Source organism: Drosophila rhopaloa, unplaced genomic scaffold (assembly GCF_018152115.1).
Source record: "Drosophila rhopaloa isolate 14029-0021.01 unplaced genomic scaffold, ASM1815211v1 contig_3, whole genome shotgun sequence".
Lineage (NCBI taxonomy): Eukaryota > Metazoa > Arthropoda > Insecta > Diptera > Drosophilidae > Drosophila > Drosophila rhopaloa.
This window is the reverse complement of record NW_025335123.1, coordinates 24,534,588-24,548,035: the sequence shown is the minus strand read 5'-3', so window position 1 is coordinate 24,548,035 and position 13,448 is coordinate 24,534,588. Positions and strand designations below refer to the sequence as shown.

Below are 13,448 nucleotides of genomic sequence, written 5' to 3'. Positions count from 1 at the left end.
TGCTTCCGGCGATTCTTAATGGCCCTGCGTTTCTTGCATATACAGAATACAAGCACAAGCAACAAAATCAGCACTATTAAAAGTAGCATGATTAAAATATATTATATATTTTTGTTGATTGCTTGAGTACTGCTGACGTTACTTATAGTGCCTACTATTTTAAACATCGGATTAAGCTAGGTTTGAAATATTTATAACCGTTATATTTTATTAGGGCGCTGATCACACTAATGCCAAATTACTAAACTTAAAGATTTCGATAGTTGTCAATAATACATTTTAGTAACATAAAAATAAAATTAAATATTTAAAAGAATGCTTTTTGTACATGGCATTATCTTTATTTAGACATATTTCCATCGAAAGCCAAACTTTAAAATGTAGGATTCAGGTATGTAAGAATTAAAGTTAAGTTTTTGTTTTAGGTATATTTTATTTCAAACACTCCACTCGCACTGACGAAACCCTCTTAATATATACAAATACATAACACAAGTACGTCTAGAGATATTTAAAAACATTAGCTGACATCTTTGTGTGCATTATTTTGTTGAAGACACGCAAAAAAAAACAAAACAAAACAGTGAGCCGAGAAACCAACTAGACTTCAAACGTTCATGGGCAAGCTCAACCAACAATTAACGAAATCGGCTAGATAATCAACGGAAATTCCATTACAGATATACACGATCACTTCTTGAAGCAGATCTTGAGTATTCGGATTACGGGCGCCTCGAAAAAGGCGGATATGACAAAGGCCGAGCCGAAGGACACGACGGCATTGCCCAGGAACAGGGTCAGGATGAGGGGATTGCTCAGATGGACAGTGCCGCTCATGTGCGAGGAGCAGATGAACATGATGATGGGGTGGATCAAGTAGGCGCAGTATGTGAGCCGCGAGAGGGGCCACATGACGCGATACGACAGGATCGCATTGACGGTGGGCGCCAGTCCCCAGCAGCAGGACAACACGATCCACACCAATCCGCATCCGAAGGCGGTGTGGGCCACGCCCACGTAGAAGGCGGTGTTGACGGTGCTCAGCTGTCCCTCCCAGACGCCGAAGACCACGATCAAAAGGACAAACAGGCTGCCCGCCCAAAGGGACAGGTTCAAGCGCCTGGAAACCAGCGGTGGAGTCTTCACCTTGTACAAAACATAGCCGGCGCACATGCCTGAAAATAGATGGATGGATACAAGGGGTGAGTCGAGCATTTTTTACCTTAATAAATATATTATTATTATTGTTGAACAAATACTTTTTATTAAAAAAAAAATATTAATATTTTCTGTATTATTTTCATTCAATAGTATGCCTTTATAACTGCTTTGAACCTCCCTGTTATATATTTTTTAAAGTTATAAATTGAATGGTTGTACAGAAATGTGACCCAGACCTGCAATTTTTGACCAGTTGATATCACATTATTGTAAATTACTTTACGGTTTAATTCTTTAAAAATCTATATTCAAATTTGTATAGCTATTTCCTAAGTTTTTAATCGCTTGCAGAAGTTTACATGCCAAATTAGTAGCTTATTTCATTTAAAATAGCTTGTGTAAATTGGTTTTCCCATTTCATTTTTAGCTTTTGTGGGGTGCCCTAATTTGGCAACTTCTACGAAGTTTGATTGAATATTTTAGAGAGCTTACTCACCCACAATATAAGAGCCTACTCGCTGCCAGGGCTTGTCATAGAGGAAGTCGAAGGACTCGAAGGGCAGGGCCACCTTGTGGACGTACTGATGCTGCAGGGAGATGATACCCGAAATGCTCCACGAGCTGAGCAGAAAGACGAGCAGCGTAACAGCCACAGCTTTGAAGTATCTAAGGGAAAGGGAGTTAAGCAATGCGGTTCAGGACAGGAGCTTTAAACCCACTTTCTGGCCAGGGCTAGGAGCAGAGCAGCCATCACATAGAACTGCATTTCATTGGCCATGTACCAGCTCCACATCATGCACATCTCCGTCTGCGGAAAGTAGTTGTTTATATACAAAATGTTGCGCCACCAGTAGACGCGGCAAGTGTTGTGTTCGATTTTGGCCGGTTGGAAGACCGAAGAGTCCAGGCCTTGTCTGCAAAGTGTAATCCAGATTATAAAAAAAAGGGTGATGTCATAAATAGACCTCACCTCACGGCAAAGTCATTGAAAATGACCACGAAGAGGTAAACTGGAGTCAGTCGCAGATAGCGGTAGAGCAGCATCATAAACGTTTCCGAAAAGCTGCGTTTTATGAAGAGGCAGGTGTCCGCAGGATGTTTGCGATCCTGCTTGAAGTAGAGCAGAGTGACTAGCAGGCCGCTGATGAAGAAGAACGAGTCCACCGAGAAGGTGGCATTGCCGATCACCTGATACCACACGGAACGCTCTGTGATGACCCTTTCGAACTGTGTTTCAACTTGGTTTATACTCATGTTCGGCCAGCCAAATAGCTTGGTAAATACTTACTTTATTCTCGCCAATGGCAAACATCTGCAGATAGGTGTGCACCATCATTGTCCAAAGTACGGAGAAGACCCTCAAACCATGCAGACAGGAGGTGTGCGTCTGTTAAGGGAATCCAGCAGTAGCAGATAAATTGATCTTTATGGATACATTACCTCAAAACTTACCTCCTTGGTCTTGTCGATATTTAGAATGGCTTTGGCATTCGTTTGCAAGGCAAAGCACAACAGAATTTGTTGGTGAAAGGCTGGAAAAGACGATTAAGTGTGTAAGGAGCAGGATGAATCGTAATCTACTATACGTTATATCTCCGAAATAGTAAGCTTACAATCACTTAAGACTCACCGATGGGTTGCTCCGCCTCATAAGTTCCAGTGGCTCCACCACAGCTCCCAGTTTCGACTTGGTAATCGTTCAATTCCGATTTGCCCGCCATCGACCCCATCGATGTGGAGGTGTTGGGGTCACAAACCACACCTGGAACACAGTCAGCCATGTCGGCTGAATCCCCCGATCGTTGTCTATTTCCATTGACATCCATTTCGGGACCGTCGGCTGCGGCAAGTGTGCTGCCCAAAGGACGCATCTGAAAAAGCTCGAAGGGTTTGCCATAGAAGCCACCATTCTTGGCCGAAGTTCCATCGCATTTGCCACTGATGGCCGCAATGGGGGCCACCATCAAACGACGCTCATCGATCTTGAGCTGGTAATAGGATGCCACCAGGATCACCAGAAACAAGGTGAGCATAAAGCTACTGCAGGGAGATTACAACTGGGATTAAGGAGGGAGCTTGGCTATGAGGACAACCTACATGAACACCTGGAACTTGAGCTGCCGCCAGTGACTATACGGTCCAGGCACAGTGCGGACGTGCAGAACCTGGAGCGGAGGTTGCTGCACCGAGGTATTGTGTGCCCCCAGGACAGTCAGCATTCGCGCATAGGGATCCAGGGACAAAATGGACTGGACATCGTGGGCGGAACAGGATTTGGGCAGGCACTCGCCCAGACTCAACAGCATCTGCAGAAAGAGCGGGGTTAGTGGCTCTAAGCCAGTACTCGAAAGCGAACACCCACCGATCGGTTCAGGCGGGGCAAGTGGAGGGCCACGTCTGCCACATAGAACTCCAGATCGAAGTGCTTGCGCTCCTCGCTGGAACTCTGGCGATTGAGCTCATAGCAAAAGGATAGCTGACCCAGCCATTTGTCGTTGCCAAAGAGCAGCTGGCCGCGATAGCGTCCCGACGAGTCGTAGGCTGGAAAGGATTGCAGGGCAATTGGATCAGAGATCGGGGGCTGGTCCATGGAGAGACTCACCCTTTTGGGCCCACTCGTAGCTGGAATGCAGGGCCGTCAGATAGGCCTGCATCTCGAGGCCGCAGCCCGTGCGAACACTCGTCCGAATCTCGGATATCTGCCAGTAGAAATGGTCGTAGAGATTGGCCACCAGCTGGAAGTAGTTGGCCTGGCCATAAAGACTCTCGGCCATGCTGCCGTTTCCCGTTCCATTCGCATTGGCGCCCAAGTAGCGATTAATGCTATTGATGGTACTGCCCAAGGTCTTCAGCTGCAGGTCATCATCACCGCTCTGCTTGAGCAAATCGCGGCCCAGTTTGGGCGCCATTTGGGGTTTGCTGCGCAGGATTTTCAGGATGTGAGTGCTGGAAGTGGTGGTGGTGGATGCTGAAGCCGGAGGAGTCATCGTCGTTGTTCCCGGCGAAGTGGCCGTGGTGGGCTCCGTGGAGAACTCGGCTATGTCCACATCCACAGTGTCGTTCTCATCGGGATTCGAGGGACTATAGCTGGTGTCCGAGGCCAGGACATGCTGCTCCTGACTGCTGAGGTCCCCCTTCTTGATCACCTCGTGCTCCAGATCCTCCAGATCGCCCAAGTTGAAGTCGAATGTGACCGGGTGCAGTTCGTAGTCCTTGAGTGGATGCGGTGGCTTGACATAGTCAATGCTTGGCAGGATCTTCTCCAGCGGCAAGTAGGGTTTCTTCTTGAGCGGCTTAAGCGGCAGCACTTCGTGGGTGTTTAAAACTAGTGGTGACTCGGCGGAGTCCGTTTCCTGCACTTCATGCAGAATGGTGATGTTGCCGTTCCTGCTGCTCGTAAACCGATGTCCTGTGAGCGCCTCTGCCGCCTCCTGTTTCTGTGTCTCATTCGAGCATTTGGCGTAGCTGCAGGAGATGAGCAGTAGAACGGCCACCAAAGCAATCCTCGAGTATTGCATATTTGCCACTGGGATTTGGGCAATGGGCAGTGGGCAATGGGCTTCCTTCCCTCTTCAGTCCACTCTGCCACTTTACACTGCGTTCTGGGTTCTGGTGGTGCACTGCCGACTGCCTGTTGAATCTCTGGTGCAATGTTCGGCTAATCTCTGCCCTGCATTGTCTTAGGTATTCTGATGGTTTTCCCGCGGGACGCAGTTGTGCGCACAGTTGTCTGCTCCTTTGTGCTCCTCCGCTGTCATTGTCGCAATCTCAGATTCTGGGCGGTGTTGGGTCGGTCATGGGTGGTCGGTGGTCAACTGAAAGGAAGGCTTCATCGTGATAAGAACTCCAAAGGACTGGGGATTTAGCGGGCAAGAGACTTTGGACTTGGCTGTGCTCTTCGATAATCTTGGATTTTTCGGACGCAATTTGCACTTGTTTATGAATCGATTTTCGTTTTGATTTGTTTCTAGGCAGACCAGCGATCTGTTTTGGAGGCTGTCTGCGAAAAAGCTGCAAGGGGAAAATTGCAAAATTTCCTGAAATCCCAATGAGAAAAACTTGTTAAACGTGTTGTGACCACCAGTCGTGGTCGTGGCCAAGCTGGAAAAGCGTCGACGCGTCGGGAGGTTATTGGTATCATTGGTTATATAACTTCCGCGTATCAAATCGCCAAGATGGTGTGCCGATGATCATCGCCACTGCCCACTTGCTGTTGCACCACATTATGCAATTTCATATTGATCAATCAAAGAGAACCTATTTATAATTCGCACATGAAAACAAAAAAGAAGAACTTAACGGAGCAGCAGTGGGATTCGAACTTGTGTCCGAAGATAGGTACTACTCCTTTTTCGACTTGAGAGGCAGTCTGGACTTAAAATGGATACCGAGCGGGTAGTTTGTTTCTGTGTACTGTCGATTAGATCGCCATTAGAATGTCCAAGTCAGGCAAAAAGTGAAAGGTGAGGGTCCGATTTGCCCCTACATATGTATATGCACTCTTGAGTGGGTGGCTTTGCAAAACAGTTGTTAGCCCACCAACCGAACAAACAAAAAAAACAAAATCCAAGTGGCAATTGGATGGACAAACATGTGTGCAAGCCAAGCCAAGCCAATCCAAGCAAAACCAAGCCAATGCAAAGAAAAGCAAACCGAAATGTGTGTGTTTTTCTGGACGGGTCTTGTCTGATTTTTTTTGGGCTAGACCACGACGACAACCGAACCGATGAAAGTAAAAACCGCAACTGATCAAGCGCCGCCAACGTTGGCATCTAAGAGCTGGAGCTGGGAGCTCGGATTCGGATTTGGATTCGGACTCCGATTCGTGGCTATATGGAGGCCTTTGAGTGGAGCTGGGAGCCATGAGCTAGGAGTCTCTGAATCGCACAGCCGAAGTGTGTGGAAAAGCGCTGCAAAGCAAACATGCAGAAGGCATATTATATGCACTCGCAAAAACCTGACAACTGCAAATGCAAACGGCAACGGCGAACTGCAAAAGCAAAGGCAACTGCCTAAATGAAACCAAACGAATGCTTTTTATGATCAATTTTCGCCATCAAAGCTGGAAGTGTGTGTCTGTGGCCGCAAAAGAGAGGTGATCTCGGCTTGGATTGGACTATTCGTATTCGAGTATTGGAGTATTCGAGTATTGGAGTGGAGTGACCTGATCGGATAACTCGCACAACTCGCACAACTCGCTCCCATATGCATGGTCGAAAAACAATTGCCACAATAATAGCAGTGGCACGACGACAGGCACCTGGCATAAAAATGTCGCAATGATCCAAAATCCATTCATTCGCACACAAAACAATGTCCAATGTCCAGTGGAAAGCCTGTGATCCACGCCCCTTGGAACACTTTCGATTGCATAAAGTAGTCGGTCTTTAAGATCAGAGATTGGTTTTGGGGAAACCCTAGTCAGATAAATTCTTAAGAATTTTATCTACAGAATATCTGTATATCAAAGAATAATGTAATAATAATACTGTGAGTCAATATGATACAAAGAATTAAACCAAAATGAGGTATGTATGTTTAAGTTATACGAAGCCAACTAAAATGGATTCTAATAATAAGTTATCAGATCTTTGTTCTTAAATCATTATGAAACTATTCAAGGAATAATTTCAATTCATTTTAATTTAGTTAATATGGGAATAAAATGACTTGAAAAATTGAATGACAAATAAATAATAAAAGACGGATGGAAAACTCCTGCCGATCTCAAGATCTCCGTACCCGAAAAGAGTGATCAACTGGTCAGCTATCCACTAACCACAAAGGTTGACAAACTATTCCATGTTTCTTCCTTTGCAGTGCGTCTGCGTCTAATGCGTAATTGGACTTGGGACTTGAGACTTGAAACCCGAGACGCGACTTGAACATGAAATACTTGATTTCAGCGGAGGCCCAACACCTGTTGGGTAATTGGAAAAGTTTTTGGCCAAGCCAGAAGTCAGCCGCGAAGAAAGCGACTCATTAGGAGATAAACAAATCACACGAGCAATCAGCATGTTGCAATGCCCAATAGATGGAACAAACGACCTCAAGTTTGCGAAATAGGTAGCCGCGACTTGCAAGAGATGATCTCTCTGCACAGGAAAAAAACTCAATATCGATCTGGTAATTGAAGTTTTTTCATAGAAAGTTTACTATTTTAAGCTAATTCTCACTATCATCGAACTATCATTAATGAAGTTCCCAATAATAATGTCTAAAATCACCAAAGGGACCACCATAACATATCTGTTTTTCTTTCTGTGTGCCAATGGTTAATAGGTAATAGTCGTCCACACCCCTGGATCTATAATTCTCTTTGATATATTTACTCATTGATGAACATTAATGAAGTTCCCAATAATAATGTCTAAAATCTCCAAAAAGGCCACCATATCATATCTACTTTCCTTTCTGTGTGCCAATGGGTAATGGGTAATAGTCGTCCACACCCCTGGATCTCTGGATCTCTGGATCAGCACGAGCCGACGAACCGACGAGGCAAAGAGGCAACGAGGCAACGTTTCCAATGACTGGGCAGCCTGGCAGACTGGGTGATAGTCGTCGTCATTAAGTGAGTGTGCCAGCGAGTGTGGATTGGTAAACGCCGGAGCCGTATTTGTGATGCAATTTGCCAGAAACTCCATGGTTACGCTGGCCAGGCGGTGGAACAATAAAAACAGCCAGCTCAAAAAGAGAAGCCAACGAAAAACGAAGCCGATGGGAAAACACGCTAACTAATTTTCTTTACCAATACCGGAAACTAAGTCATTGGTTTTTCTTAGTTGTCTTTGGCTTGTTAAAGCTTTACTCGTAAAGCTCCACAAAAGAGTCTAGTATAATTCATAGATTTATAAGATATTACTGGCTCTATACAATATATTAGCCATAAGCTATAGACGGAAACTGTAACAGCTCTTGTTAGAGAATAAAAAAAAAAGGAAATGCCTCGAGTTATTGCAGATTGGCTATTGCTTGGGCAACGAGTGAATTATTCCCCTGGATTTTCACGAAAAAATGTTGATTTTTAATGAAACTACCAAATGACTTTAGGGAAAATTTTCCCGATTTTTGCGTTGCCTTATGCTCATTAACCCAATGCCTCGGACTTTCCATTTGATGATTCGAAGTCTTTAACACGTTGTCTACTTGGAACTATCTTGGCATTTATGTTGCACACTTTTGGGCAGTGTTGTTAGGAAAAGTTAGGCATATTTATGGGGTTTAAATACAGTATGGGGTTTTAATTGGCAATAAGAAAATAACTTTTCTTAAGATCTAATAGAGATTGTGTATCTGAGTGACCACTGTAAGTTAATTGTATACTTAATCAAGGCTTTCTGCCGGTTAGGATTTTTTTAAAAATTATTGTTTATTTTAGAGATGGAAAAGGAATTTTCCTTAATTTAAAAATATATATGTAATGGGTTTTAGGACTTAGAAATGTATTATCCATTGGGTAATTGTGTAAAATTAAGCTCATAATAACATATAGTGAAAGACAGGCTGGCCAAAATAGGATTGGAGGTCAAAAGTTCATTTTCCCCCCCTTAAAAAGTCAAGGTCATATATCTTTCGACTGAAAATGAAGGCATTTCCCAAATGCATTTGGCATTACCATAGAAAATGGTGAAAAATTCTCAGTGCCTCGGCAAACCCGCTTACTTATTACAATTTTAGCGCCTAACGACTGCTAACGGTACGGCAGAAGACATTAGCAAATGTCGACGAGGAGCAGAAGACCGTCTGGCATCTGGAAATCGGGAGTTTCGGAGGCGAGTGGAGAGCCGAGTAATCATCATCAGGCCAAATGAAGCTTGGCCCATCTATTTGAGTGCGGAGCAGGCAATATACAACTGGAATTCCAGTATTCGCGTCCGGAATGGGGCACAATATATAATCACCGATCTTAATGGCGAAAATATTTTGATAGTTGATGACCCAGAAGCGGGAGAACTAAGACAATGCCTGATCGCCATTTGGCCGGGGTTACCAGGTCAATGAATCCATCAGTGGAGCCCCACAGATCATGCGACCGTTTCGAATGGTGAAAATGTTACTCAAGGATTTCCGATGAAAAGGGATCCCTTGTACAGTGTGTGTTGCGAACCCGTTAGCTCGGGCCAAATTGTTAACATGTGGGGACGCTGATCATAACCATAATCGGGACTGTAGTTGCATGCTGTATGCTAATGTGCCTTGTGTCGCGGTCATTTGCTTTTTCCCATGGCCCATCGAGAATCCCAGAATCCAGTTAGCCAATTCAGTTGTCCAAGTACACAGAAAGGAAAAGATACTAGATTTTATATTTGCGGGTTAAACAGAAACTTACTATGAACACCTAGCTGACGTGGTAAACTTCCCTAAATTGAATATAAATGTAAAAAGCCAGGTTCGAATCCCACTGCTGTCCTATGAATTTTATTATTTTACTATTGCTGGAGCAATATTTGTCAAGCCCGGGTTATAATTGTTATTGTTTTTCCACTAATAAGTTTTTTTTTTGATTTTATAGTTTAAATTAAAAAAAAAAAAAAATTGTTTCCATTTGTTTATGTATATAAGCCTTAAAAATCAAATAATTTTTTTTTTGTGTAGCCTTCTCTTCTGTCTCGTTTGATGCTTTTCAATTCGTCAATTGGATGGACTCTGGACTCCCAGTTTGGTAAAGGTAACGGCTTTGGGAGAGGTTTTCCTTATCCCCCACTAACTGACCAGTTCGTTAGGGAATCGTCCAGCTGTGCTGGTAATTTGTATCATCTGCATGTGCGATCTGCTGCGATTCCCCCCGATTGCAGGCTTGGGAGGCACTGGAGGATGGGATGGCCCAGCGATCATCGTTGGGGGTCACAGGTGTTTCAGGGACCAATAACTTTCGTAGCTGTCGACTGGCGTTGCGATTTATGGGAAACCCATTTGTAATCGGGCTTAGGAAAGGGCGGCAGTTCCATAGGATTGTGCAATCATTCTCTGGGTTCAAAGATACGTGGATTGCTTTTGAGGGCAGTGCAAGAGCTGCTATACTTTTTCGTTATTTGTTTGAGACCAAGACGAGACGACTCACAACTATGTTGACACACTAGACAAGTCTGTGTATTACAACCGCATCACCGACCGACTGACTAGCCATTCAAATTGGCGGCAAGACTTTCAAAATTCTATTCCGGACTTTCTCCTCCGGCACCGGCACACTCAGGTTCTGGCAATCCAAAATCGATTTCAGAGTTTTCGTTTTCAACAGAAGCTTGTAATTTCCAGTGATTGCTTTATTGCCGATTTCCCATAATTTCGAACCAATTGCCATAAATGGAACTCGAGGCGCATTACCTACTCACCTATCGCAGATAAATACCTCTTGGTCTGTTGGGCATTCACAATTTGTAGGTCATTAGAACTGCTAAATTTTCTAAATGCTCTTTAATTTATATAAATACAGGGCACAAAACTCAAATCGATCGAGTGTGTGTAAGTGTGGGCTTCTCTTTTTGAAAGTGGAAAACCTAGGGCCATAGCGATCTCCGATCTCCGATCTCCGATTCCCTGATTTCCTGATCTTGGCTTTATGCAATTATGCGGGGCAGGCCCTCGAGCTGTTCGATTCGGTCTGGTTCGGTTTGGATTTTCTCGTCTTTTGGTCTTGGTTCTACTTATGGCCATAAAGACATAATTGGCCTCAGAACACAGACTTAAGTAAACAAGAGAGGAAAATAATAATTTAATTTGAAATAAAACGAGCGGGGCACAATGCTCTGGGTCTTTGCACTCGTGCCACCGCATTTATCTTTGACCCTTTTTGGTATTGTGGCTAAATGGGTCATTCGTCAAGGTAACTTTCATTTGTGAGCTGGAAAAACTGAGCGCGGAACTTGGAACGTGGACGCACTTAATCATAATCCCATTCGCATTCCCATTCCTGTTCCTATTTCTATTCCATAATCTTCTTTTTCTGTTCTTGTCATTGGCCAGACAATCCGACGATCTTGTTAGGCCGTGTGTCTCAACCCACTAATTGGACTGGGATTGGACATGCCTGATTTTCCGTTCGGCGTTTCAGAGTCAAGGATGTGGTCTGAAAAGCAACACTACAGAGAAAGAAAAATTGATATCATTTTGCACCATAGATCACTATAAAATCAAATGATTATAATAATGAAATAATATAAATGGAAGGGGATATCTAATCACAATAACATGATTATAACAAGGTTCCTCGGAAATTATGTATTTTAGCACAGCGGAGAAACTTGAACGTGGCTTTTGTGACCCTTTTAGAGATATAAAAGTGTAAAATGCAAATTTAGCTTATTGTATTGCCATATTTGATTTGTTTTATCTGCGATAACTAACTGATATTGGGCTGATTTGTTTTTTCCATGTGCAAGTGGTACTGTTACCTGGTGCTGGGCATCTCCATTAGCCGTCAGCCCATCAGCCATTAGCCATTAACCATCAGCCAAGGGGTCAAGGCTAATTTCAACCTTTTGACAACTCAACTCGGTCGCAATCTTGGGGCCTCGTAGCCCCGGGTCCTCGATGAGTGTGCAAATTGCCGCTGGCGGCCATTCTGCTGCCCCGGCGAATCACTTTCCTGCACTAAAGTTTGTAATTTGCCTTAATTGAATATTCGTGCTGGTCAAAACCGCACTCGCAAAAGTTGCCCCAAAGGCCCAAAGGCCTGCCGACATTCTTCGAGCGGAGTGCACCGCTTTAATGAGCCTGGGCATCCATCAGCGTTGACATATCCGTCGTCTTTTGGTTATCCAAAGGGATTGGCAAGCTTGCCTATTTCTGGGGAAGACACAGAGGCCACATCATCCAAATGAAGTGTGACAAATCCATTAGGCTGAAACCGAAGCTATATAACTTGTGGTTATGCGAATTAGCCAGAATTTATAATTTTTATGCAGATTGAAAGATAATGCTGGGAAGTATTTAATGGTTTGAAGTAATGGCTTCCGTTTTACGATTTTACAAGCCATTGGAACCATATAAAACTAAAAGGTGATGAAGTCCTAAAAGGTTATACAATTATTTCCTTTTAATGGTTAAAAGGTTATACAATTATTTCCTTTTAATGGTTAATTAAGTTAGCCGCGAAAATCAATTTCGATGCGGTCCACTGTTTTTAGGATCTGGGATTTTAAGTTTGATTTGCCGAATAATGGTTGTGAATAAACTCCAGCCGATGGTCCACCACTATGGCCTGAAAGGGTCGGGTCTAATGACCCATCCACCTGCCTCAAACACTTTGTAAGTCATCTACTTGAGTGCAAACACATTTGCCAATGGAAATTATCCAAGCCCAAGGATCCGCGCCTCCTGGACCCAGTTGATCCTTCTGTTGATTGACTGCTTTCGTCACGCCAAGTGGCCAACCCACTTGGCTTCCAGCTCCCAGTTCCCAGCATCCAGCATCCAGCATCCAGCAAGCCATGCCATTTATCCTCTCGTGTTCGGCGGCTACCAGGAGTGCAACATGTTAATCATTTCGAGCATCAGGCCATGTCAAATGGAGATCACACAGCCAGAGCAGAGCAGAGCCTCTCCTGTTGTCTGTTTATTTTCTGGCCCACACCAACCAGCCAACCAGCCAACCAGCCAAACAACCGAGCAACTTACGAGCAACCAGCCAAGTGATCCCTGATCTTCATCTGCTGTGCAAACGCCCCGCGGGGCTTGTTACAAATTTTGATGGACGGCCAGTGGTTGAAATTGATTAGCTTTAATGGTGGCAAAGTTCTCTGCCTGTCTGCTAACCAGAATGCATTCCTAATGGAAATGTGAAGAGCTGGCTGACTGGCCGACTGGCTGAACTGGGCATAAACAAAATCAGAATCAATCAAATCACATCTAGACAGACATATAATTTGAAGACTCTTTTGATGTGTTGCTTAACTCGAACTGTCATAAGCGAATTGGCTGTGGAGTTCAAGGCTGTTTTTTTTCGAAGAGGCCCCGTCGTCAGCAGGGGGTCAAATCGAGGTCAGGTCGGAGTTTTCTTCTTGGCTGTCTAATTTGCCTAAGATCATGGGAATCCATCACCGGGACTTGCCCATCTCCATCTGCGGTTTTCCGACTTTCACAATCGAAAGAATTCGCCGGGCGTCCACTTTTATGCTTCATTAGGCCAGAAATTATATCTCATGGTGGCCCCGGCCCTGAGATTCATTCTCTGGCCATTTTTGGCTATCTGCCATCTGCCATCTGCGTCGCCTCCTTGCTTTTTCAATTTCCGAAATTGATGAACTCGCTGATGGAAATCTGTCAGCCGGCAACGAAGTGTTGAA

The 13,448-nt window shown here is 44.3% G+C and overlaps 1 protein-coding gene across 2 annotated transcripts; it reads right to left on the bottom strand.

The window, feature by feature from the left end:
- Window positions 1-465: 465 nt before the first annotated feature.
- On the bottom strand, window positions 466-4,858 carry LOC108046887. 2 transcript variants are annotated; one of them, XM_017126840.1, is made up of 10 exons: window positions 3,764-4,858; window positions 3,524-3,702; window positions 3,259-3,467; window positions 2,792-3,201; window positions 2,614-2,693; window positions 2,450-2,548; window positions 2,132-2,388; window positions 1,881-2,075; window positions 1,658-1,827; window positions 466-1,175 (listed from the first exon to the last, which is right to left on the bottom strand). In XM_017126840.1, the coding sequence occupies exons 1-10, from the start codon at window positions 4,677-4,679 to the stop codon at window positions 691-693; spliced, it is 3,000 nt and encodes a 999-aa protein (XP_016982329.1). In that variant the 5' UTR covers window positions 4,680-4,858; the 3' UTR covers window positions 466-690. The 2 variants fall into 2 exon arrangements, with proteins under 2 accessions (XP_016982329.1, XP_016982330.1); XM_017126841.2 differs by having other exon boundaries at window positions 2,792-3,198.
- Window positions 4,859-13,448: the final 8,590 nt, after the last annotated feature.